Source organism: Melanerpes formicivorus, unplaced genomic scaffold, assembly GCF_026170545.1.
Source record: "Melanerpes formicivorus ecotype bairdi unplaced genomic scaffold, bMelFor1.0.p_v2 SCAF_17, whole genome shotgun sequence".
Classification (NCBI taxonomy): domain Eukaryota; kingdom Metazoa; phylum Chordata; class Aves; order Piciformes; family Picidae; genus Melanerpes; species Melanerpes formicivorus.
In genome coordinates this window covers 12,768,734-12,794,709 of record NW_027142369.1, presented here as the reverse complement: position 1 = coordinate 12,794,709, position 25,976 = coordinate 12,768,734, and the positions used below count along the sequence as shown (strand labels likewise).

General features: G+C 39.2%; 1 protein-coding gene across 5 annotated transcripts in view; it reads left to right on the top strand.

The window, feature by feature from the left end:
- Nucleotides 1-25,976, top strand: part of KIAA0586 (KIAA0586 ortholog) — an 80,065-nt gene that overhangs the window by 23,387 nt on the left and 30,702 nt on the right. For 4 of the 5 annotated variants that reach the window (XM_068148976.1, XM_068148975.1, XM_068148979.1 and 1 more), the window contains exons 17-29: nt 2,173-2,361; nt 3,299-3,486; nt 4,874-4,981; nt 6,657-6,737; nt 13,058-13,254; nt 13,448-13,566; nt 14,149-14,333; nt 18,824-18,983; nt 19,552-19,777; nt 20,333-20,574; nt 21,057-21,130; nt 22,247-22,427; nt 25,130-25,266. In XM_068148976.1, coding sequence (XP_068005077.1) covers nt 2,173-2,361; nt 3,299-3,486; nt 4,874-4,981; nt 6,657-6,737; nt 13,058-13,254; nt 13,448-13,566; nt 14,149-14,333; nt 18,824-18,983; nt 19,552-19,777; nt 20,333-20,574; nt 21,057-21,130; nt 22,247-22,427; nt 25,130-25,266 — 2,087 coding nt within the window. The remainder of the gene's footprint in view (nt 1-2,172; nt 2,362-3,298; nt 3,487-4,873; nt 4,982-6,656; nt 6,738-13,057; nt 13,255-13,447; nt 13,567-14,148; nt 14,334-18,823; nt 18,984-19,551; nt 19,778-20,332; nt 20,575-21,056; nt 21,131-22,246; nt 22,428-25,129; nt 25,267-25,976) is intronic. The other variant, XM_068148977.1, reaches the window with a different exon arrangement.

Here is a 25,976-nt window from a genome sequence, read left to right as displayed (position 1 = left end):
TTTAAATTAGTGTTAGAATAAGGATGTTTATTTAAGACTGAAATGGCCATCTGGAGAGTCTCTTTTCAGTCATTTTATAACTCAGCCATTTTCTTTGCAAATAAACTGTAGTGACTAATGCTTGGTTTCTTAAGGGAAGTTAGGAAAAAAAAGTCCAGCTAACACTTTTCTGAGTAAGAGGGCATTTCTAAAAAAAGTTGTTTTCTTGCATCATTTGAACTGATAAATATATGTAAAACATTAATTTTTTTAAAGCTAAGTTTAATTAAATGTCTAGTTTTTTGCCTAATGCAAATAAACTTTTCAGGAGGGAAATGAAAAGTTGAAAGCAATTAAAACGAGGTGCTGTGTGTATACAGTACTTAATCATTCTTACTGTGAGAACCTTGTTTTTACAACTTGGTAGTATTACAGATATGTTGCCAATTTCTGCTTTTACTCAAGAGTTCAAGGCCAGGGGGACTGTTAGATCATGTGGTGTGACCTCTTCTAAATCACAAGCCATTGAACTGTATCTATTTATGTTACTGAGTCCACTGATTTGTCTTTGAAGGACAATTTTTCTGGCTAAGCTACTCTTTGCAGAAAGGCACGTGCTCATCATTTAAACAGACCAGAAATCCTGCCCTTAATGACTTCTCTCCATGTCTACGTATCTTATGGTTCAGAAGTAAATGGGACACTTCAAATTTATAGTGAGCTTTTGGCTTCACTTTACTGCTACTTCAGTTTCCAGATGATTTTCCTTAGAAAAATCAAAAAGGGCTTTTAATGTCCAATCTATTTTAATATTTACAGAGACAGTGAGTTAGTACTGAGTGCAGCATTATCATATATGGAAGTCTTCTGACTAACATCGTGTCCAGACATCCCACTAGCCACAGCATTGTATTGTGATTTCTCATTGTATTGCTTATCCAACATGACCTTAAACCCTTTTTCAGAGACACTGCTTTCTGACCTACATTTTCTCACTGAAGAGTTATGACTTGTCCTTCTTGTTTCTAGACTTATAGTCCATAGTTTGTGTGTACAAAATACCACTTCTTGAATTAATTGCCTTACTTGCTTGTCTGCATTTGTTGAAAGTCACATTATCAATCTTTATTATCTCTCAATTTTATAATCACTATTAAATGTGAACAGACCTAAAAAGTGCTTGTTGCTGTGTGTTAACTGGCCATTAGTACAGAAGGGGTGATGATTAGAAACAGCAGAGGAGTAAGATGACATTTTTCAGCTGTAGTGAAGATATGAAGTTGGTTACCAATGAGATTCTTTCCAGGTTCATTTTTCTAAGGCCTACAAAATAGCAGTAGAAGCACTTCTCTTTGATTCATGATTGTTGAGTACTTTTTTGGGGATGTGCCACTCAGTTTTTACCCATTTGGAGCATTCATAATTTCCTTAATAATATCCATTGTTTGCAAAGAATACAGGTTGAATAAGAACTTACATGGTGAGAAATGCACAATAAATGTTCTCCCCTGCTGTATGCTTAGGCATTGCTCCATACAAATTACTTCTGGTAACAGACTAAATGTATTTTCAAAACATAACAATGCCTTTTTGAAACTGGACCAAAAAACTAGTGCTTCCTCAATGTTGCAAGTCAAGGCTTATGAATACTGGTAGTGGCATTATTTTCCAGTAGCAGTGTGTTGTTAAACTGGGTATTTGTAGGTTATAGGTGTTTCTTTGAGTACCTGTCAGTCTTGTGTCTGGAGACAAACTGTGTGTTTATAAAATGGAGGCAGTTAATCAGATAAAGAGCAGATGAAATTTAGGCTGTATTCTATAGCCTGTATATTTTTAATGCAGGTTCTTCTAATCCTCTATTTCCAACCTAAGTCATGAGTTTCCTCTTAGGTGATGAATCACATTTCATTCCAGCCTACTACCATTCTTGTGTCCTTTTCTTCACATTTCTATACCTTTATTTGCTAAATGCAGATGTTTAAAAAATTGTAATTTTAACTCCTTCAGTTGCTGTCAGTGCTGAGACATCTAACTTGCCACTTCCAGGCTCTGCCTTTCCTTCATTCCTCCCATCACTCAGCAAAACATGTGTAGTTGTATCAGTAGAAGGGCTTAAATTAGTTGAATGTGTGATGTTACTGGGTTTGTACATGTGTTGATGACACACAATCTGTCTGTCTGCTGTTGTTCCAGGTACCAAGGTCAAGTCAGCAAGAACACAGACTAGTTCTCACACACAGAAGGTGGCAACCAGCCCTAGGAAGCAGCTTCCTTTAAACCCTCTTGCCCAGGAAAATCATTATTTTTTTAGTCCAAGCCAAGATGATCCTGCTGTCTGTGGTCCACTTGAAGGTCACCTAATTCCTATGGCTATTCCACTAGGTAGGAGAACATAACCTGCAGAAGAATTTGTGAAAGTTAATTACTGCCACTTCGTGGAAGTACAACTTCCATCTTAAGTCAGTGATTTGCTGTGAGCCGTGAGATTTCAGCTGCCCTTCTTGTGGGAAAGCTACATAGAGGAACAGCATAAAATGTTCCGGTTCTCCTCCTTCTTTGTGCTGGATGTCTTGCAACACCCGGGGAGGACAGTTATTTGCTTAGCCATAACTTCAATGATACATTTTGCATTTCTAGGGTTATTTTATGGCTTTAAGTTTGGTATTCATTTAAGCAGGAACTGAATCGTGAGCCTTGAGTTCAACATTTACAATGACTTCAGCCCAACAGTTTCAGCAAGATTGTGCCAAACACACTAAATTCATTGTCATGGCTTCTGTATTTATGAGCCTTCAATAGAACCTTTATATAGACCTTGTTTTGGGAAGGGTTAGTATTATATTGGCATTTAAAGAAGGTAATTATTAATAAAAGGGAGTGTCTCAAACAAAAATGTGTGGGATGCTATACTAAGTATAATAGTATTCTGAATATGATTAAGAAAAAATGAGGTGGAGAAAGCATAGCATGTAATTTCTGAACAGCAAGCACAATGTAGCTATTCTGGGTTTCAGCAGTAGGTGTCATTGTAGTCGAGAGAAGTGAGTAACATCAAAAGATGGCAGTGTCGAGTTCCCAGTTTCTGCTGGGAAAGCCTTAAAATTCCCTGGTGAAGCACTATACTTTACCTAGTGTTAACAGGAGACTTTTTAAATTGTTCTGTAATTGAGCACAGGATCTCCATCTCATATGAAACACAGATGCTCGGAATTCAAATTTAATTAACTTATGAATTTACTGACTTTGGAGATTTTGTTATATATATGCGTACATACACACCCCCACCCCCCCCCATAATTTCTTTTTAAACTGTCCTTAGGTCAAACCCAAATTAGTGACACCTCCCTGCAGCCTACTGGAGTAGTTATTGGTAAACCACACCCTGTAACCGTTACAACCTGCCTCCCTCAAGTGCCACCAAAACCGCTGTTTGAGGTAAAGAAGCCAAACATAGCTGTAATAGAGATGAGATCAGAGAAAAAGGATCCACCTCAACTGTCTGTGCAGGTATACATCAAGAGTGGTGATTATTTGTTTATTTTGATAAATGATGACTAAAGACAGGCTTCATCCATCAGTAACTTAACCCTGACATCAGCAAATGGTTTTCAGTGAGCATTAGAAACATAGAATGGAGAGAGCAAGAAGCTGTCATGTTATGCTAATATTTTTAGATGTATTTTAACAATTCCTTTTATTATTTGACCAGAATAGAAAGTTATTCTTACCTGTGCTGGGTATGTGTAAAATAGCTCTGTGTCACCTTTTTTTGTTTGTTGGTTTGGTTTTTATTTTTCCTTTTAAATGAGATTGTTGAGCCAGGACAAACTTAGAATAAAAGCAGAACACTGGAACAGGCTGCCATGGGGGATTGTAGAGTCTCCCTCTCTGGAGATATTCAAAACATGCCTGGATGTGTTCCTCTGTGATCTGGTATAGGGGTTGTATTAGATGATCTTCAGAGGTCCCTTCCAGCCCCTAACATTCTGTGATTCTGTAATATAAATGTCAGTTTTCTTGGATTACTGTATTGGCCTTTAAGGTTTCTGTTTCAAACATGATAAGCAGCCCAAGGATTTCACTCCTGATAAACCTACCACTGCAGTCTTTGCTTAGTGGGTTGGCTGTTTTTGTTGTCAAGGAAGTTAATGTTTCTTGCACAGTCATTACTTTGGATTCAAATTGTTGAGAATATACACACTCCTACACACACCTTTCAGATACAAATGATTCCTAGAACTCACAGAGTTAAATATGGGTAGATTAGTGTGTGGTTTGTTCCCTTGCTGTTACTACTGCATTCCGCCCATGTGCATTTTGCTGTTACTTCACCTAATTCTTAAATGTTTAAGGTGACTCTTATTTTTTTTGTTCTCTCCCAAAGAAGCAAGCAAGCCATTAATTCTTTGTTCTTCAGAAAAAAACTCACAACACATTTTGACCGTGTAATGGACATGCCTTTATTACAAACTATAATATAATTATCCCTTTATTTTACTGTATCATATGTATGACAATGTGAAACCAATAACCAGCCTACACAGTGGCTGGTTAGACCAGCATAGTGTAAATGAATTGCAAGTCAAGAACATATCTGCTGTGTAAAGAGTTGTAGGTATACTCACCTTTTGCCACATGCAAGACTGTGTATCAGGGAATTAGAGAACAGGGGCAATCAGGTACTGCAAGAAAAGAGGTGAATATTTCTGGGGTTAGTTTTTGTGTGTTACAGTATATTGTTTTTCAGAACCAAGTTATCAGATACAGGTATGAGAAAAGGAGCTCTCCAAAGTTGAATGGCTTAGCAGCAAGTGGAAAAGAGAATCTAAAATGTTTGATGATAGCAGCCAAGCTAATAAATAGATTTTCAGATTGGTGCTTTTTTCTATCCTAGGTGTTACCCAATGTAGATATTGACAGTGTTTCAAGTGACAGTGGAAGTGTAAACCACATTCTTCCTGGCTCTGAACCTGCACATACTCCTGTCAGTGCTGTAATACAGGTATTGATTATCTAAATGTCTGTGAGTTTAATTTGTTAATGAAGAAAATATGTTAAATTTATTAACATTAAGTTTACAAATGTTAAATTACTACAAAGTTATCTCATTATCTCATACTTTTAGTTAGAGAAATGGGACAGTTCCAGGAAAAATGGAGTCATTATTCCAAAGAATTTATGGGATATTTGCTCAAGAAAATAAAAAATTGCAGCAAGACACTGTTCTTCCAAGTCTAAATAATCACCATAGCAAATCTCTAAGGAAAACAGCATTTCTTGGTCTGCATGAGCAGCAGGTTGAGAGAGGTGATTCGTCCCCCCCAACTCCACTCTGGTGAGACCCCCCTATTACAGGAAAGATATAGACATGCTGGAACGTGTCCAGAGAACGGCCACAAGGATCATCAGAGGGCTGGAGCACCCCTCCTATGGAGATTGAGAGAGTTGGGGCTATTCAGTCTGGAGAAGAGAAGGCTCTGAGGAGACCTTACTGTGGCCTTCCAGTATCTGAAGGAGGCCTACAAGAAAGCTGGTGAGGGACTTTGTAGGGTGTCAGGTAGTGATAAGACTAAGGGGAATGGAGCAAATCTAGAGGTGGGTAGATTCAGATTGGATGTTAGGAAGAAGTTCTTTACCCTGAGGGTGATGAGACACTGGAACAGATTGCCCAGGGAGGTGGTAGAAGTGGAAGTTTAAGGCCAGGCTGGATGAGGCTCTGAGCATCCTGATTTACTGTGAGGTGTTGCTGCCCATTGCAGGGGGGTTGGAACTGGATGATCCTTGAGGTCCCTTCCAACCCTGACAATTCCATGATTCTATGAAGGCTGAGGGTGTTCTTCATTCCTGCATGTCTCTTGTCTGTACTTGAGTGGTTAGTGGCATGTAGGCAAAGCCTCTTCACTGGTACCCTGTTGTGTGGAGCTGGCTGGTCAACTCTGTTCTCTTTCAGAAATGCTTTTAATCTAATCTAAGCAATAATGTGTAACAAAAAAGGTCAACTAATGCATGCTGGATGGTGAAGCTGTAAACTAGGGCCCATGTTGACAGGATGGTATCTTGTTTCTACCAGTGGACATCTAGTTTGTGCATTGCACAGACTGGACAGTGTGAAGGTAGGGTGATGCAGTCATTACTTTTGTACAGTTACTGTACCTTCTATTTTCCCTGTGCATTAGCTGCTATCCTGATTTAAAGAGTTAGGTCCTTCAGAGTCCTGTGGTCAAGGTATTCACTGAATAAGACTGAGACTGTGGACTAAATTAGTGATTATTATTTAAAAATTATATTATTAAATAACACTGTAGAAATCACAGGTAAGTTAATTCCTTAAGGTAATTCTAGACTCTTGTGTGTGAAGTTTTGCAATATTTTGTCTTGCTGGACTGTTTTTGTTAAGAGTTACAGGTATGGCCCTAGGACTTTTGATGTTGAGCTATTCCATTAGATTTGGTAACAGCAAGTTTTAGTTGTCAGCATACAAGATAAAGTCTGATAGTCTCTCTTTTTGCCATGCAAAGAAATCACTCATAACTTTTAAGGCAGGTAAAGCATTTTTCTGGATTCAGGCTGTTGACAGTGAGTGGTGATTTAGTTGCATTTTTGTCATGAAGTTTTTCTGCAAATACATTTTCCCCCACAATATGAAGTACCTAACTATTTCAATCTGTCTTTTTAAGACTCCAGAAGATCTACCTAGTGAGGAGGAAGACACAAATCTTCCAGGAAATAATTTAATTGATGTCACTGACGTCATGCAGGTAATTATATTGCACAGGTCTCCTTTAATTTTAAACACTTTTATATTTATGTTATATTATGGTGTCATAACTGAAAATACAATGTGGAAAACTGGTTTGCTTAACTAGCAACTTTGAAAATGGAATAGAATAAACCAGGTTGGAAGAGACCATCAAGATCATCGCATCCAACCTATCATCCAACACCACCTAATCAACTAAACCATGCAACCAAGCACCCTATCAAGTCTCCTCCTGAACACCTCCAATGATGGTGACTCCACCACCTCCTTGGGCAGCCCATTCCAATGGGCAATCACTCTCTCTGTGTAGAACTTCTTCCTGACCTCCAGCCTAAACCCCCCCTGGTTCATCTTGAGACTGTGTCCTCTTGTTCTGGTGCTGCTTGCCTGGGAGAAGAGACCAACCTCTGCCTGTCTACAACCTCCCTTAAGGTAGTTGTAGAGAGCAATGAGGTCACCCCTGAGTGTCCTCCTCTCCAGGCTAAGCAACCCCAGCTCCCTCAGTCTCTCAATACTGAACTGTTCACAGTGCTATAACTAATATTAGAAATGAATGTCTATTAGTAAATAAACTTTTGAACAGTTACAGCAAGAAACTAAAATTAGCTTTTATTCAAATGTGTGAGAATCCACTAGAAATTAAAGTAGTCCTCCAAAATCATCAGTGATTACAGCACTTAGATTTCACACTTTCAAACCCTCAGTGTAATGCATATGTAAGATACTCTGACAAATTTTAAATAAGGAGGCCTATGTTTAAAAGGTAAAAGCATGGTCTGAGGGTTCCCTTGTAGAAAATTTCTGTACAGAACAATTTGCATTTGCCTTTGAGGTCCTTCTGTACTTTTAGGAAAGCATCACATTTCAGTCAAATGTTGTGTAGCTTTACAAGGACAAGTGGTGTATGTGAGTTCATGCATACCACATGTTCTATTTGTTTCATGGATCCCATTACAAGTTTACCACTTTTTTTGTTTTGCTGGATGCCTTGTTAGTGTGCCTGTGAACGTTTAACCACATTGTTTCTGGATTACAGTAACATGGGTTTACTTGAGATACTCTATTATGGTTTGATTTTTTTAGGTAGCAAGTCCTTTTTTGAGTTAGCTGACCTCTTGTCAGGCAGTAGGTGCTGATAAATGCTCTGGATTGGTAGAGCAGCCTGTATTTCACTTCTTCAGATTCAGAGCAGCAGAAAACCTCAGGGGTAGCTGGGAAAGGCTGCCTCTGAAGGAAGTAAGATGCTACCACCCAGGTCTGGTGGAGTATTTTGTCTCCACGGAAGATCACAGCATTCACATACTCCTTAATTTAGGACTCCGTAAACACCAAGAGCTTGATATTGCTATTGCTGCTTAGTATTTCTCTTAAAGTGCTTTTTCATCCAGCTTCTCTCCAGTGAGCTAGATTTGCTGTGTGCCTATCAAAATCCACCAAAAAATGAATTCTCTTTGCCTATTCTGTGTGCTCTCAATCGCAGGATTAGCGTGTGCACTAAATATTAACTCCATAGCCTATTTTAAAAAGAATTCATCTTTTAACATTATCAGTTAGTAAAAAAAAAAACATTCCTAAATGGGTGCTTTACCTATCAGTGTCGAGTCAGTCATCAGCAAGTTTGCAGATGACACCAAGTTAGGGGCAGATGTTAGTCAGTTAGAGGGTAGAAAGGCTCTGCAGAGGGACCTCGACCAAGTGGACAGATGGGCAGAGTCCAATGGGATGGCATTCAACAAGTCCAAGTGCCGAGTGCTGCCCTTTGGCTACGGCAATCCCATGCAGAGCTACAGGCTGGGGTCAGAGTGGCTGGAGAGCTCCCAAACAGAGAGGGACCTGGGGGTGCTGATTGACAGCCACCTGAATATGAGCCAGCAGTGTGCCCAGGTGGCCAGGAGGGCCAATGGCATCCTGGCCTGCATTAGGAATAGTGTGGCCAGCAGGAGCAGGGAGGTCATAGTGCCCCTGTACTCTGCTTTGGTTAGGCCGCACCTTGAGTCCTGTATCCAGTTCTGGGCCCCTCAGTTTAAGAAGGACATCGAAACACTTGAACGTGTCCAGAGAAGGGCAACAAGGCTGGTGAGAGGCCTTGAGCACAAGCCCTATGAGGAGAGGCTGAGGGAGCTGGGATTGTTTAGCCTGGAGAAGAGGAGGCTCAGGGGTGACCTCATTGCCCTCTACAACTATCTGAAAGGTGGTTGTAGCCAGGAAGGGGTTGGCCTCTTCTCTCTAGCAACCAGCACCAGAACAAGGGGACACAGTCTCAAGCTGCGCCAGGGGAGGTTTAGACTCGAGGTGAGGAGGAAGTTCTTCACTGAGCGAGTCATTCGGCATTGGAACGGGTTGCCCAGGGAGGTGGTTGAGTCATCGACCCTGGAGGCGTTCAAGGGGAGATTGGACGTGGCACTTGGTGCCATGGTCTAGTCATGGGGTCTGTGTTGATAGGTTGGACTCGATGATCCTCGAGGTCCTTTCCAACCTAAGTTATACTGTGATACTGTGATTTTTAGTTTCAAAATTATGTTGTTGGAGGTGAGGAGTTAAATCTATTTGGACAACTTTCTTCTATTAAAAAAATAAAAGCTTTTTTATATTAAAATAAATAGGAAAGCTTTTTAAGAGATCAGTTTATGAACTAACAAAAAAAATTGCTGCAATGTTAATTTTTTTCTATACGAATAATAGTTATTAATATTTTCTTTTTTCATTTTTCTCCTGGATTGCTTTTATCTTTTATTTTTGGCAATGGGATATGTTTCAACCACAATACCAAAACATGTTCCAAGTGAAACACATGTTTGGCCTATGACCACACAGACAATGTTCTAAAAAATGTGCAAGGCAAACACAATGTGAAAGCATAAAATCAGCCTCTGGAGTGGCAGGGGTATTTAAGACATCAAGAGAAAGCAAAGTTATTGTTATAAAAGAGGCTTCAGATTCATGAAAGAATGTGCATACAATGCTATACAGGAGAATAACTTATTGTTGTTTTCCCCCACACTTCTTTTATTATGAAAACTTAATTCTGTTACAACCAAAGAGAGTGTTTGTATGAAATATCTTTATTATTTTTTTTTTCTTTCCTGATGGATATTGCAAAAAAGCCTCAGGACCTTGTCTCAGGTGTCTCCTTTTCCAAGGATTTGTTTTACCTTGTCTACTAGAAGATACCTGTTTAAGAGATGCTTAGATGTTGAAGTGCCAGCTGTTAGCTGCAGTAGCCCAACAGAGGCAAGACTGCCACAGCTGCCTGCTCCTGGATGCAGCAGTGGTGAAGGCTGAGCATGTATTGCTGGTGGGCTCACACACAAGCACACATAAGTGATACATGTGCACGTATCTGTACATGGGTGGCTTCACAGAGCAGCACTCAAACAGCACCAATGTGCTGATTCTGTTCCCCTCTTTCGCAGCTCAGGATGGAGATCTAGGAGAGAATCACAGAGTCATTGAACAGTCTGGGATGGAAGGGACCTTTAAAGGTCATCTAGTCCAACCACTCGGCAGTAAGCAGGGACATCTTGAACTAGATGAGGTTGCCCAGTCCAACCAAACCTGCAGTGTTTCCATGGATGGGCCATGTAGCAACCTGTCTGGGCAGCCTGTGCCAGTGTTTTGGCACTACCACAGTAACTTTGCTGTCTAGTGTTTGAAGACCGACACATCCCCCAGAAGAGTTGAATTAGATGTTCGTTTCACAGTAAGAAAATTCGTGTAGAATAAAGCAGAAAAAGCTATTACAGCTTTGATTCACTTTTGATCAATGGATGAAGCTAAACCAAAGTAGGTTCACATTCTTGGCACAGTTGTTTCATAATGCCAGCGCTTGCATCAACCCTGCCTTGTCCCAGAGTGAGAAACTTGCTCAGCTAACATGAGCCCAGAACATACTCTCAGACTTAGCCACATCCTGCAATACTTTTAGCTAACTTACTAGCGTTTAAAATTAGAGACACCATATAAACTGCAGAGATAAGAGCAAAAGAATCTTCCTCAACCCCAATGTCCCAAAGATGCTCCTTGTTTTTTCACATGCATAACTCTTCAGACAAAAGATCACGGCTGGCACCTGCAATGCAGCCTGACCTTACTTGTGAAAATTGCTTTAGAAATCTGTCAGGAGGAAATCCATGGTTAAGTTTTGGGTGGCTTTAATACAAATCCATGCATATACTTGTTTGGAAATGGAAAAAAAATTAATCTATACCACCTAATCATTTAAAACATTTTTTAAATTTAATTATCTGAAAGTAATTTGGGACATAGAATTTTGGCTTGATACTTTATTATAAAGTACAGTGATTAATATTCCAATCATAGCTGAAAGGCTTTCTAATTTATGCTATATTTTGATTTGGAGTCATGATAGATATTTTCAACTGTCTCCAGGGAGGTAAAACTCAGAGTTGAGTGCAGATTATTAAGAATTGGTTTACAAGTTGATATATGTGCAAGTTCAATCTGTATAATTAAATACTGACTATTCAGCAGAGATAATGTATCACCCCCAAATGAAAATAATTTCTTTGGGGTTTGTGCACTATTTAATATAAAATATTTTTACATATGATTTAGAAATGTAGAACTGCAAAAGTTTATCAGAAACTGCTAAATATATGCAAGATTTATTGTATGTACTTGGTTTATTTAATCCAGATGTTTATATTTTGCATACTTTCAGAAAAGATTATATTAAATAGGCAACATCAAAGAAAATTTATGGAGTAATGCAGTCAGAAGAAAATGCATATTGAAACTCTGGACAAAGATGTCTTTACATTTGCTGTCAGGATGAATTATGGTTGTGAATACATATATCCTAACAGAATGAACTGCTTATCAGCTTGCAAGGCATCCAGTGCCATTCTGAGTTTAACTTCACTGTCTTATTTATGTGCCTAGAATGGTTTAAGAGATCTTTGTCACCCAAATATACATATTCTGGTTTGCCTGCTTTTTAAGTTACAGCTTTTTTTTTTGAAGAGCTATTACTATTCAAAGATCCAGAAAGATCCCACTCCCTGATATCTATTTATTGTAATACTCATCATGGACCTTTTTTTCCTTCTTTGTTCTTCCTGGTTTCTATGATTTGTTTTTCTATTCATAGAAGATACATAATGAGGGTATTTTTAATTTTTTTTTGTGTTAAAAGTAAATTTAATTTATATAAGGAAAAAGAAAACTTCTATCTCCTTTCACTATGTTGAAGATTAATCTTTGTAAGTGTACATTTACAGTGAGCTCTTTTATGCAGATCACATACTTCTCACTGGTAATTTAGGGCTCATCTCTTCATCCCTGTCTGGCATGCCAAATTTTCTTCTTAGACAATCATATTTCTATTAGATACATTTGTTTTTAATATTGTAAGTGAAAGATGCAGGTTCTCATCTGTCATGAGGCATTTCTAAAGTGTTACGGTACAGTGGGTTGGTGATTGCTTTTTTGGAGCGTACACAAGCTGTATATGTGGTCAGGGTGGGAAAGGAGGGTGGCATCTTTCAAAACTGTCAAACATTACAACACACACCAACTAACTTCCTTAACTTCTACAAAATAGCACATTAAGCTTAAATGCAAAGTGTCTGAGGATTTTGTGAGTTGAGTACCCAGTACCTATTAACTTTTGGCAGCTGAAGCTAATGGAAGTGCAAACATACATGTAACCTATGTGTAGACAAGTAATATGTAGTCTTCAGTGCTGGCAGCTTTATTAGAGTTTTGACTGACTACATGCTTGTTAACTTTTGGGAATGTAGACTTTAAAGTGGAATTTTATTTTCTAAAAAAAACCCCAAAAAACAGCCAACAATCCACAAGGCCAAAACCAGAACAAAACCCCCCAAAACTAAACCACCAAAACCCCACAAAACAACCAGTCCCCCTCAAACCAACAAACAACCCCCACACCAACCCAAAAACCCTAATCAAATGCATTACTGTGGAATGTTTCCTAAACTTTGTTTAAAGGAGGAGCATTTCTGGAGTTTATATTAAAGAAACCTGACTTATATCACAAATAAATTTCTCAAGTATTAGCATTACCATTGGCTCCCTGCCCTGTGCAGCACAGGCAGGAAATCTGAGCCAAATCATGTTTTACTTAGCAGTTCCTATAGCTTTATACCTCTACAGATTTATGAATTGCTAAGTTTAGAATTACATCAATTAACTTCAACATACAAAAAGGGTGAGTGTGGTTTGTGTGCTGTGACACATCTACAAATGTTTCTTAAAGAAAAAAAGCTGACAGTTACCTTAATGACATTACCTTCCAGAAATGCACTGTAACTTAATTTACTACTTATTTATTAGGATCAAGAAGAGGAGAGAGATGAAATTCCAGAATTCTGTGAGCCTCTTCTGGAACTCAATGGACAGTTTAAAGTTGCCTCACCAAAATACAATGGTCCTTCGTTTCCCCCAGTGGCTTCTCCTCCTCAGCAGTCTTCTGATGTTTTGGATGAACTGATTCAGAGGAGAGAAACTATAGAAAACAGGTTAATAAATTGGTGAGTTGCAAAGTAACAAAGAATATATATGGCATAGGGAATGACTCCATAAAAACACCTTCCCTTTCTTCTCCCCTCCCTTCCCTTCTCCTTTCTCCTTTACCTGCCTTACATTCTATGTCAAGAATGTTCTTTTGTATACTTTTAAGTGTCTTGGTGTTTGCTGATAGTTAAATGGGTTTTATTTTGCTAGGGTGGAACAAGAAATAATGGCAAAAATTATCAGTGGGATGTGCCCAGTTCAGAAAGAAACAGTCCCCAGTGTCAGCTCCTCAGAAAGTGAAGACAATGAGACTGTAACCTCTGACATTGGTAAGTAGAAGTTATTGGTCTTAGCAGATGGATTATCTCAATTTTTGGCTGATTTTATCAAGCTTCATAGGTAGCTGTTGCCTGACCCTAAGAATGGATTATACTGAACCAGGGAAACTATAAAATGTGAAAGTACATGTTTTAATTTATGTTGAGATAGAGTAAGTGTTATAAGGCCTTTGAAATAAATAATACAAAAAAAGAAAGAAAAAGAACACATTAAATACTCCACTGTACAAATCAACTTCTGTTATCAGCCATCTAAATCAGATCTGGCATATTGCTAAGCTTCTTAGGTTTGCCTTTTTTTTTTTATTAATAAGCATGTCAAAAATTACCCTTTATAAATGTGTGAGAATGGGAAACAAGCATTTCTCCTGTGATGTCACAAGCCCTTTGCTGCTGCCATCTTTTATGATCCTGAATTGCCTCTCCACTGTTGTTTCTTTATCTGTAAAATAAAACCATGTTTTGTAAAGGAGTGGTTAAAAGTTCATGGAGAATAAAATGAGTGCTGCAGTACAGTACATGTGTTTTAAGAAGTGAGACTTGGATGTGTACTTTATATTTCTTCATTTTCAGTTGAATTTGCAGGTGGTAGAGGAGTTCAACTTTTTATCGATGCTGGCTTACCAGTGGACTCAGACATGATCAGTCATTTGGTAAATGAAGCTCTCACTGAAACAATTGCCACTATGCTGGGCAACAGGCAGGCTGAGACAGCAGTTCCTGCTACAAATGTTCTTCCAAGTACAGTGATCCCTGTGGTAAGTGTCCATTTTGTTTAAGCTTTCCTACCTACATTCATAGAGTCATAGAATCAATAAGGTTGGAAAAGACGTCAGAGATCATCCAGTCCAACCTATCACCCAACGTCTCATGACTAACTAAACCATGGCTTCAAGAGCCACGTCCAATCCTCTCTTGGACACCTCCACGGATGGTGACTCCACCACCTTCCCGGCCAGTCCATTCCAATGGCCAATCACTCTTTCTGTGAAGAACTTTCTCCTCACCTCAAGCCTAAACTTCCCTTGGCACAGCTTGAGACTGTGTCCTCTTGTTCTGGTGCTGGTTGGCTGGGAGAAGAGACCAACCACCTTTCTGGCTACAACTTCCTTTCAGGTAGTTGTAGAGAGCAATAAGGTCTCCCCTGAGCCTCCTCTTCTCCAGGCTAAACAACCCCAGCTCCCTTAGCCTCTCCTCACAGGGCTTGTGCTCCAGACCTCTCACCAGCCTTGTTGCCCTTCTCTGGACACATTCAAGTGTCTCAATATCCTTCTCAAATTGAAGGGCCCAGAACTGGATACAAGACTCAAGGTGTAGCCTAACCAGTGCTGAGTACAGGGGCAGTATGACTTGCCTTCTCCTGCTGGCCACACTATTCCTGATACAGGCCAGGATGCCATTTACCTTCTTGGCTACCTGGGCACACTGCTGGCTCATGTTCAGCCTACTGTCAAACAGTACCCCCCGGTCCCTTTCTGCCTGGCTGCTCTCCAGCCACTCTGACCCCAGCCTGTAGCACTGCCTGGGGTTGCTGTGGCCAAAGTCGAGGTCCCTCTGCAGAGCCCTTCTACCCTCTAACAAATCAGCACCTGCTCCCAACTTGGTGTCGTCTGCAAACTTACTAATGGTGGACTCAATCCCCTCATCCAGATCATCAATAAAGATATTGAATAGGGTTGGGCCCAGCACTGATCCCTGGGGGACACCACTAGTGCCTGGCCGCCAGCTGGACGTGACACCATTCACCACCACTCTCTGGGCTCGGCCCTCCCACCAGTTCCTAACCCAGCACAGAGTGCTGCTGTCCAAGCCGTGAGCTGACAGCTTAGCCAGCAGTTTGCTGTGGGAAAAAATGTCAAAGGCCTTGCTGAAGTCCAGGTAGATGACATCCACAGCCTGCCCCACATCCACCGAGCGGGTCACCTGATCACAGAAGGAGATCAGGGTGGTGAGGCAGGACCTGCTCATCCTAAATCCATGCTGGCTGGGCCTCATCCCTTGGCCATCCTTCAGGTGCACTGTGACTGCCCCCAGGGTGATGTGCTCCATAATCTTTCCTGGCACTGAGATCAGTCTGACAGGCCTGTTGTTTCCAGGTTCATCCATCTGGCCCTTCTTGTGGATGGGCATCACATTGGCCAGTTTCCAGTCATCTGGGACCTCTTTGGTGATCCAAGACTGGTGGCAAATGATGGAGAGTGGCTTGGCCAGCTCATCTGCCAGCCCTCTCAGCACCCTAGGATGGATCCCATCCGGTCCCATGGACTTGTGAGTCTCTAAGTGGCTCAGCAAGTCCCTAACAACTTCCTCATGGATTTCCAGGGCAATACACTGCTCCCTGACCCCATCTACCAGTTCAGAAGGCTAGTTATCCTGAAGTCCTCCTGCCTCACTGTTGAAGATGGAGGCAAAGAAGGTATTTAGTACCTCAGCCTTTTCCTCATCTTTAGTTACAGTGTTCCCCTCCAGGTCCAATAAAGAGTGGAGGTTCTTCTTGCCCCTTTTTGTAGCATTAATATATTTATAAAAATGCTTTTCATTATCTTTCACAGAATTAGCCAGCTTAAGTTCTAACTGGGCTTTTGCCTCTGAAGGCCTTGAATTCCTTTTTGATTGTCCTGGTGCCTTTCTTACCAATCTCATCGCTTCCAGCTTGGATTACCAACAGTGGGTAACAGTCAGAGGGCTGGATTAGCTTGGGTAGTCAAGTTCTGAGGGCTAATTTCCCTGTGGCCTGATGGTTTGATGATGTGCAAGACAAAGACAGTGGAAAAAGGCTGATGAACTGAACATGTATGATTTGCATTTTGAAATTATTCCTTATTATATCCCAGCAAGCAACAAGTTGAAACCTATTTCACATTAAAAAAAAATATAAATTCCTTTGTGCTGCATGCAGCTTGCTATACTTATACATTGTACTTAGGAGGCTGTGCACAAAACCAGTCTCTAAAGGGAAGACTTGGTGCTTAATTTCATGGTGTCAAAAGATAGCTCATGTTATTTTCAGCAAAAATAGCTATGCTGCTTTCCTGTGAAGAAATGAATTATGGAGAAAGTAATTTCTCCCTATAAGAGGAAATAGAAGCTGAGAGGGATATTATTTTTGTCTTATGGGCTTGCAGCCATTCTTTAATATCTGTAAAATTAAGCATTAATTCTTTCTAAGTTCTGAGTTTGTTGGTTTTCAGTTAATGCTTTAATGGTTGGTAGGGCTTCCTGTAAAACAGGATAATTTTCTCTGTTCCATTTGATAATCAAATGACAGTTGGATCTTATTTTGATGTCTGTGCTACAATCTGGTGTTGTATAATGACTTCAGGATGAATGTGGAAATTAATGTGCTTAGAAATCTAACTATTCAAAGCTTTATTGAAAGTGAGTTCAATTATTCCATTTGCTACAGTGCAGGTAGCCTGAAATACCACCTAGTGCCTGCTGTAAGTGACCAACAGATTGTTCTGTAGCCAAAAGAAATTATTTCACTGTTGTAGGCTTAAATACAGGCATTCTGCATCTAAAGACCTCTTCCCCACTCCATTACAGATTAAGGAGGGTGTGGTGGTAAAGAGGACTGTTATTCTTCTGATACACAAAATCCTTTTCTATTAACTGTTGTGCATTTACTAATGGACCTCTTAAGCATTCTTGTTTCTATACCAGCTTAAACTGAAATATCCTTAGGCTGAAATGGTTGTTTCTTCCTTATTCAGAGATCAGTTTTGTCCTTTGGGGCCTTTGTTTGATTAGGCTAAATAAAGCCATAATCTGTATGTGTACCTTTATGTAGCTCCTGCTGGTGGGCAGCACTCTTATGTTTCCTGGTTTAGATTGGTCTTGACTGTGGATAGCACTAGAGTGCTAATAGACATTTTTAATAATAATAATAATGTAGTAGCCAAGATGGTGTTTCCTCAGTGCCTTCTGCTATAGTAGTGGTACTCTGACCTTTATTGAATCTCTGGTAGCTAATAATATGATTGTTTTTTTTAGTCTTTCCTCATTTGTAGCTGATAATTATCCTCTGGATGAATTGTACATTCATAAGGGTTTTTCTCTCCTCATTTTTCCTTTTCTGCCCAGCTTAGAGCAGAAGTTCTTGAATATGTAGTTTATACATTCTTGATCTACTGTCCTTACTGTGAAAGTTCCTATCTATCACTTTCTGGAAGTTTCCTATCTAGCCGCCCAGTTACCAAGTTCTGTAGTGTTCACAATGTCACGCGGTTGTTTCTGAACTGCCAAATGTGTTAGCATGTTCCACTTCCCAGAGAAGATTTTAATAAAAATCATCAGGCTGAGGATTTACTCTTCAGAAGCTAGCTTGGCAGCCTTCCTTTAGCTCCATTATCTTGTTTTCTTTGTAAAATGTTGGAGAACAGGGCTGGAAAAAACCTGGAAAGATCCATAGCCTCCATAGCAGGCTAAAAAACAACCATCATACTTACTTGTCAGATTTATCTTCATGGCTGTCATTATTTTAAGGAACATCAAACTATGCTTGTGCTTATTTTAGTGCTTTACTGGCTTGGCTATTGCTTTGTTTGTAATCTTTTCTTTAGCTGATTCTTTTACCATACAGTTATGATACTGATTCAATTTTATCCATGTCACAAACTTTTCTAATGTAACATTGTATCAAATGTTTTATTAATATAATCATATAATTCATATTTATAGTGGGCATTAGGAAACAAGGGGGTGGCCAAACACTGGAACAGTTACCCTAGAGAAGTGGTTGATGCCCCTAATTTGTCAGTGTTTAAGAAACATTTGGACAGTGCCATTAACAACATGCTTTAAGGTCATGTCAGTCCTGAATTGGTCAGACAGCTGAAATAGATGATTGTTGTAGGTCCATTCCAACTGAAACACTCCTGTTCTGTTCTGTTCTGTTCTGTTCTATTCTATTCTATTCTATTCTACCCTGTTTTATGCTATTCTGTTTAATTCTACTTCTACTTCTACTTCTAATTCAATTCTATACATAATGATTTTCAAATGTAATCATTCTAATGCATAATTTATTGGGTTTTAATTTATTTTGTCCAGGCATTCCAATTAACCTGATGCAAATTTATGTTTAGATGGAGGAGTTAGATCCGTGAAGCATGTATCTAAGCAACAACTGTTCCTGTTCTGTGGTAACCTGCCTTTCTCTCTCTTCCTCAGCTATCTCTGGGGATATGCAGAAGATAGGAGTTTTGCATTGAGATAATAACTCTGGTTACATTTTTTTCCCCCTCAGGATTCTCATGTGCCTACTCCATTGCCAACACCCCAGGCCACACCACCACAAACACCACCTTCAGAAAAAGAGTTGCCCCCAGTCAAAACTCCAGAGTCTTCTCTGTCTCTTACAGAAATGAGTGGGGATATTCAAGAACATGAAAAAATTAAAGAAACAGGTAGTGAAAATATTTATTGAAGTTTAGAAGTATCAAATATGCTTTAATCTACTGCCTTTAATTTTCTTCTTCAAAGACATGTTATCTCTCAGGATAAATATTCTTGAGGCTATAATTTAAGTGAGAACTCGAGTAGTACAAAAATTGTGGCCTGATTCGTATTAAAAAGCAAACGTCTTTTCTTTTCAAACTTCGTGCACATTTCTATGGTCTGTGTGATTTCTATCCCTCCCACCCCCTCCACACTTTTTTCACATCAGAAAAATAGCTGTCCTTTGCTCTTTCCTGTGTTTCTAATGTTAATTAAGTGTAGGATACACTCTCCAAGTAAAGAAGCTTATTTTGTAAAATGTAGAGCAATCTCCCTTGTTAAATGGAGTAAGAAATTGAGGTTTTCTTCTAGCTCCTTTGGTTGCCAACAGCATACTGAAAGAAATGGTCTTAATCTAGTATTGTCTCCATAACTATAAGAAGGTATCACAAAAACAAGTGCTCAGTAGAACTGACTATCTCTCTGTCTGTGATCTTCTTCTTGCTCTCCTTTCTGATCTGAAATTTGACTTCACATATGGAGGAGTTAAGATTCCAGCTGCCACTAGTCGTGTTGGCACACCTGTGGTTACCCCTGTCAATACACCTCCCAGAACAACCACACCAAGCCCTCCTTCCTCAGAATGCGTCTCCAAAGACACAAAAATGAAAAGTCCAAAGCTTCCAAACGCGTGGGATGATGCAGAACTTCCCCTGGAAGAAGAAAAACCCAGTCCTGAAGAACTGTTCCATCCCAAGGCTGTGTGAGTTGAACAGGCTGCATAGTTTTCTCATTTCTTAAAAACAAAAAAAGAAAAGAAAAAAATATACTTTTTCTGCATATATCCTCAAAAAGTCAGTAGAAAGAAAAGCTTAATGTATGTGTCAGGAGGCACTGAGATAAACCAGGATTTTAATTTTTTTTTAGTTGCTAGACTTGCATTTTGGAGAAAAATGTGTATTCAGGACCTTTCTCAAGCTTTATCAGTCCTTATTCATCACCCTCCTAAATGTTGCACTTAGTAAACTTACATTTTTATCCTTACCAGGAATAAATGTAGTGTCAAAGAAATACTGTATTATTTGCATTTTAGGTTTTCTATTAGCTCAGTGGGAATACACATGGTAATTTTTAGATACAACCAGAAATTCATTAATGATGTTACTTAACTATGTTGATTTTCAAAGTATTCTATCAAATGCTGTGCTCTTTTATTTGAAAAAATACTTGCAAATTGGTTTCTTTTCAGTATTTATTTAAGACTTTATATTGCTCATTGTGTTTTGGTGTCTTCATATTGTGTATTCTTATTTTATAGAGAAATGTCAGTGGCTAATGATGAGGAACCACAGGCTTTGATTTTGCCACCTCAGCAGTCATCACCGAGGCTCCTTGAATTACACAGCAGTGATGCACAAGTTCCATCACCTGTGCCTACAGTTAGTTCTGAGCAATCGACACAGGAAAGCAGCCTTACCCTCACAGAAACAGAAACTGCGGACAGACCCATCTCAGAAGGGGAGGTGCTCTTCAGCTACGGACAGGTGCTGGCTGAAAGAGGTAACTAACCAGAGAAATTTGTGGAAATTAGAATTTGGATTAATTTTTTTCACTATTATCTTATCTTCCAGTCTAGTGAAGCTACTTTTCATACATTTTCTGATGAAGCTGCAGATATGAACCTAGTCCTTCACTTCCAGTTCAGGGGTTTGGATTTAAGAGAACTCATTGCTCTTTTCCTTCTCTCTGAACAAAATGCTTCTGCTCACTGATGAAAAAAAGGCTAAATCTGCTCATTTGTCATAAGATCAACTTGGGAAATAATTGGGATTGTCTTGCATGAGTACCATGTGATACTAAGTTTTTATTAAAAGCAAAGTGTAAGACCAATTTTCTTGGGAGCTGAAAATATGTCTTTATAATACACATCTGGCAGTAGGAATTTCCAGCTTTACTGAGCCACTGTGTTGCAATTATTAAAGAATGTGGCCTTGGCATAACTTGCCTTTTTTTTAGAGGTTGTAACTTAAAGTATTTTTCAGCCTTAGAAGGGGGACTGTCTCTTCCAAACCATGCTGAGAGCTTAACCAGTACTCTACAGGATGCCAATGAAATGGTAAGGAAATGTTTCACAAGGAAATCGAGTTTATGCGGTATTCTACCTTGAGCATCTTGATAAATTGGATGTGCTTTAAGCATTTTTGCTTATAAACATTTTTAATGTATGCTCTTAAACTGCACACTTAACAAAGAATGTTAGAATTTCAGAGTTCCAAAGTAAAACCCAGTATTATATAAACTCATTTATATTTTAAAAGAAGTTGAGTAATTTATGTACTTCCACAGGTGACAGATAGCTAATACACATTTTAATTTCTTCATAGTTTTTAGTTCTTTCTGTTTTGGTCAGTTTAGTCTGAATAATTACTACCTTCACTCACTTCCTTAACTGTTCCTTTGTCTGTCTTTATTTTGCTTAATGAGCTCTGGTGGATGGATTTAGTGAAAAGCTTTCTACAGTGTCAGCTCTGAGTCTGACTGGAATTGTAGTGACATTTTCTCATCAGCACTGCCAATTACAAATGCATCTCTAATTTGCTTTTTCCCTTTCCATAGTTACAGACAGCTCAGTCTGTCCACACAAGACACTTATAAACTACCACCCCAGGTGCTGGCAAGCATGCCTTCTTGAAAAAGAAGGAACACTTGAAGTGCCTTAGAATGAGTCTGTGGAGCTGTGTGTATCTATATGCAGCCTGCTTTCCTGCATAGAAGCAAGCTGGGTTTTTCTCTGCAGCTTTGAAAGTCAGAACCTAGAGGACTAACCTTGTGTTAAGTGCCATCCAAATGCACTTAATAATTGAACTTTTTCTCTGACCGGCTATACAGCAGAGAGTCAATAGCTGATAGATGTTTTCAATGTTGTAAGGTCAGACAGTCAACAGTGTGTCTAATATTAAAGGCCTTACGTGCTAAAAATGTAACTTAGGTTTCGATCATGTTTGGATACCACTAACAAAATGGCTGTAAGTAATTCCTTTCTGTCCAGTACTGATACTTGGAGATTTTGCTTTTAGACCCAGTTAGATATTATCTTCTCAGCTTCTGTTTTCTTTATTCGATGCTTCAGTTTATATATACTCTAAGTGTCATTAGGTAACAATGCTACTTTTGGAAGAAGGACATTGGGGAGGTTTAATACTTGTTGTTCTGATGTTGCTGTTCTGTGTAGGATTCTGATGATAGTGTTGGGGAGCTCAGTGAAGGCCAAAGACCAAGGCTGACCAGAGCAGCAGAAAGAATCCTGATGGGACACTCAGTTTGTATGGACCATCCAACTGCTTGGACTTCTGAGAACAGACCACACCAGGGTTTCCGTTCTCTATCACCAGCGCAGCTTGGCCAATCTGGAGGTACAATTGGCCTGTTATTTCTTGTCTGTGATATTGATGTGGGTTCTGAGGATTTTCTCTAACAGTAGCTGAAATAATTTCAGAGGATATGTTCAAAATCCAAAGTTAATAATTTACAGGCAACTGCTGCAATGAAATTAGTAGCATTCCTATTCTGAGAACCAAATTTAATTCAGATCTTGTCTTCATTCTTCTTTGTCTGTAATAGGCTACAATTTGGACAAAAGACATGACAAGTAGCAACTTATCAATACAAAAGTTGACTTGCAAAATAGGTATTTTATTCTTTTAAATCAAATTTGGTTCTCAAAAACACTTCGTTTGACCATTCTTGAAGTCACTTTCTGTAGGACAGGTATTAATACCAGCAGATCAAGTTAACTTCTCTCTGTGCACAGCACTCCATTGTTTTTTTTACTCCATCACTGCATTGTCTCATGACTTGGTAACATATTTTAACTTTGTATATTCCTATAACAACATAGAGTGTTTTTTTAACCAGATGGGTAGCTCAAGCACACATATAATGGCTCACACAAAATAGTGCAGAGATAAATTGCTGTAGTAAAGCAGGAAGGTTAATTTATTTCTTTAGTTGAAACTAGTGCTGTAACCAATAGCCTATCCTTCCTCTCCCTTATTTTTTTTATCCCAGTTTCTCAACTGTTATCTGAAATTTACTTCTTTACTTGCTTAATTAAACTGCTTGCAAGCATGTAGAAATGCTTCCTTTTGTGGACTGTGGTTTAAAATATGCTTGACCTAATCATTATTAAGCTGTTACAACACAAATGTGGTTGCACTGATTCATTGAAAGTTGTGTAAACTGAAGTGATCAAACACGTGGCTGTCTGTCCTTTTAATTTTCATATTTATTATTTTGACAAGGGAAGCAAATCTCACATTATCAACCCTTAACCAGCAGGAAGTGGATTGAAATTGAATGTGTTCAACATGTGGCAAAAATAATCTCAAGAGAAATTATCATATTTGCTTAGTTTTGAACTGAAGTTACATTTGAACTGGTTACACAGGGAGGAAGCTTTTTAAGATCACTGTTATGTAACATTTTGGATCAGCTACACCACTGTCAGCTTTGAAAATAGGTTCTGATACGTGATGTATTATCAAACTTTTACTTGAAAGTAGCTTTCTAGATGTTTGGAGATTGGTTACATTTGGCTCCCTGACACAAAATATTTCTCCAAGTCACTTTCTTGACACTGCATTGTGAGAGGACAGGCAGCATTAAGAAGGTTGTGATGCAAGAACACATTAGTGATCTACAATATCTGTAGTGTTCAGGACCATAGAGAGAATTAGAAGATGTGCCTTAACTGGGGGACCCACCTACTAGAGGACTATTTCCTTCTTACCCAGGCTTTCATAGCTGTATCTGATGTAAAATGTTTCTGTCTCCTCTATATGTATATAAAAAATGTATTTAATTGAATTCAGGATGCCTTTTGTCTGTCCTGTAAGTATCTAAGACTTTTTAAAACCAGCTCCTGCATGTGATGATAATCTAGAAGCAGTGCTTCCATAGTCATTTTATATGCCCACCTCCCTAAATCTTGTAGTGTTATTTCTGTTTTTTTGAGAGAAGCCAAGTGCCCTGGAGCAACTGCCACAAGGGAATGACCTATGCTTTAACATAATCTGTATTAATCCCACACTAAATTCTGTTACATTCTGATGCTTTCTAATTTAGCTCCTCTCCCTTCCCCCTCTGAACGCACCAAGGTGAGCTCTTTTTAGCTCGGTGGGCTCATGATTCATCAGGAGATCAAGGCAGAGATGCAAACTACCAGTGGGCTCATGACAGATCCATAGACAATTCCATGGGCGCTATCACGCAAGTCAGCTGTGGGGATTGTGTGTCTTTGGATGTCTTCAGTGTTGTGACCAGTTTTTATTTGCATTATGGAAACTTGATGTCTGTTTGTAGGATGGAGCAGGTGTTGCTTCTGTAGGTATATGACAGCATCTTGATGATCAGTCTTTCATTTATAAATCCTTGTTTTCAGTGCTTAAAGGCATGGATATAAAAAAGCCAACGTGCAAATGAAATGTGGCGCATGTAGTTTTACAGTGAACAATAATTACAGTTAATTAAGCAATTTTTATACTTAATTAGTCTTAAAATTCATTCTTTGGCTCTGTGTGATAGCAGAAGGCTAAAGTTAGTTCATGAGCTGTCAGTACGTTTTCCATAAAGATGCTTTACCCACATGCAGGCTGCAACAGCGTGATAAATGCTGGGTTATACAGCAAATTATCCCTTTAAAGAAGACTATATACAGGTTTCTTTTCACACAACAGTGAAACATTTTCATGAGGAAGCCTTTCCAATCTCTTTCCAGTGTACGTGTTAAAGCTCATTAAGCATATAATGGTATGATGAACTGCACAGCTTTGAGGCTGTCATAAATGCTTGCCATGTGAGAAACCCACAGATGATAAAACTGATTTATTTTTTTCAATTTCCACAGACAGTTATTTTTTATTTCTTTTTTTCCCCTCAAGAACAATTTAAAGAATATACACTGAGACATGTAAGGAGGAAACAATGCTCGTTAACATTGTATGTCCCATTGTTGAATCTTGAAAGGCTCTGCATCCTACCACATTAGTTGAACTGGGAGATTATTACTCCAGCTCATCAAGGAAATTTTTTCTCTTTAATTTTTCTCTCTAAACAGAAATTCTTGAAGGTGCAGTTACAAGTCATGGTCCAATGCTGATGGCCGAATTGGAATCGCAGCCACTTTCAAATCCTGTTCTGCAGTCAGCCCAGCTAAGGGGCAGGGTGACATCTCTCTCAGAGGATCTGCCCCAGGTAAACTGAAAGGATATTTTCTGTGACTAGTAAGAAATTGAAGACTGAAACCTAAGAAAACAAATTTTCCTGTCTCACTGTGGTGACTGAGGTCACCAAACTGATGCACTTAAAGTGACATATTCAGCTGCGAAACCAAAGTCAAAAGTACATGTGTGTAATAAAAAGGAGTCTGTTTGCTGTGATGGAATATCACATGTGTCTACAAATATCTGAGGGGTGGGTGTCAGGATGAAGGTGCCAGTCTGTTTTTGATGGTGCCTGGTGATAGGACAAGGAACAATGGGTACAAGCTGGAACACAGGAAGTTTCACCTCAACACAGGGAGACACTTCTTGATGGTGAGGGTGATGGAGCACTGGAACAGGCTGCCCAGACAGTCTCCTTCTCTGGAGACTTTCAGAACCTGCCTGTATGTGTTCCTGTGCTTTGGCAGAGGGTTGGACTCAGTGATCTCTGGAGGTCCCAACCCCTAACATTCTGTGATTCTGTGAATCCTTACAATATATTTTCTGATAGGTTCAGACCTCCTCTTTTACCTTTTCTGCACTTCCTCACAGCTTCACTGGTCTCACAGGATGTCATAGTCTACATACTCAGTTCAGATGGGGCATTCCTCTGTTTTAGGGGCACAGTACTTTAAATACAGAAGAAAAACATAATGAATATAGAGGAGAGGAAGCAACAACAGAGGTTTGGCCCCAGAAATT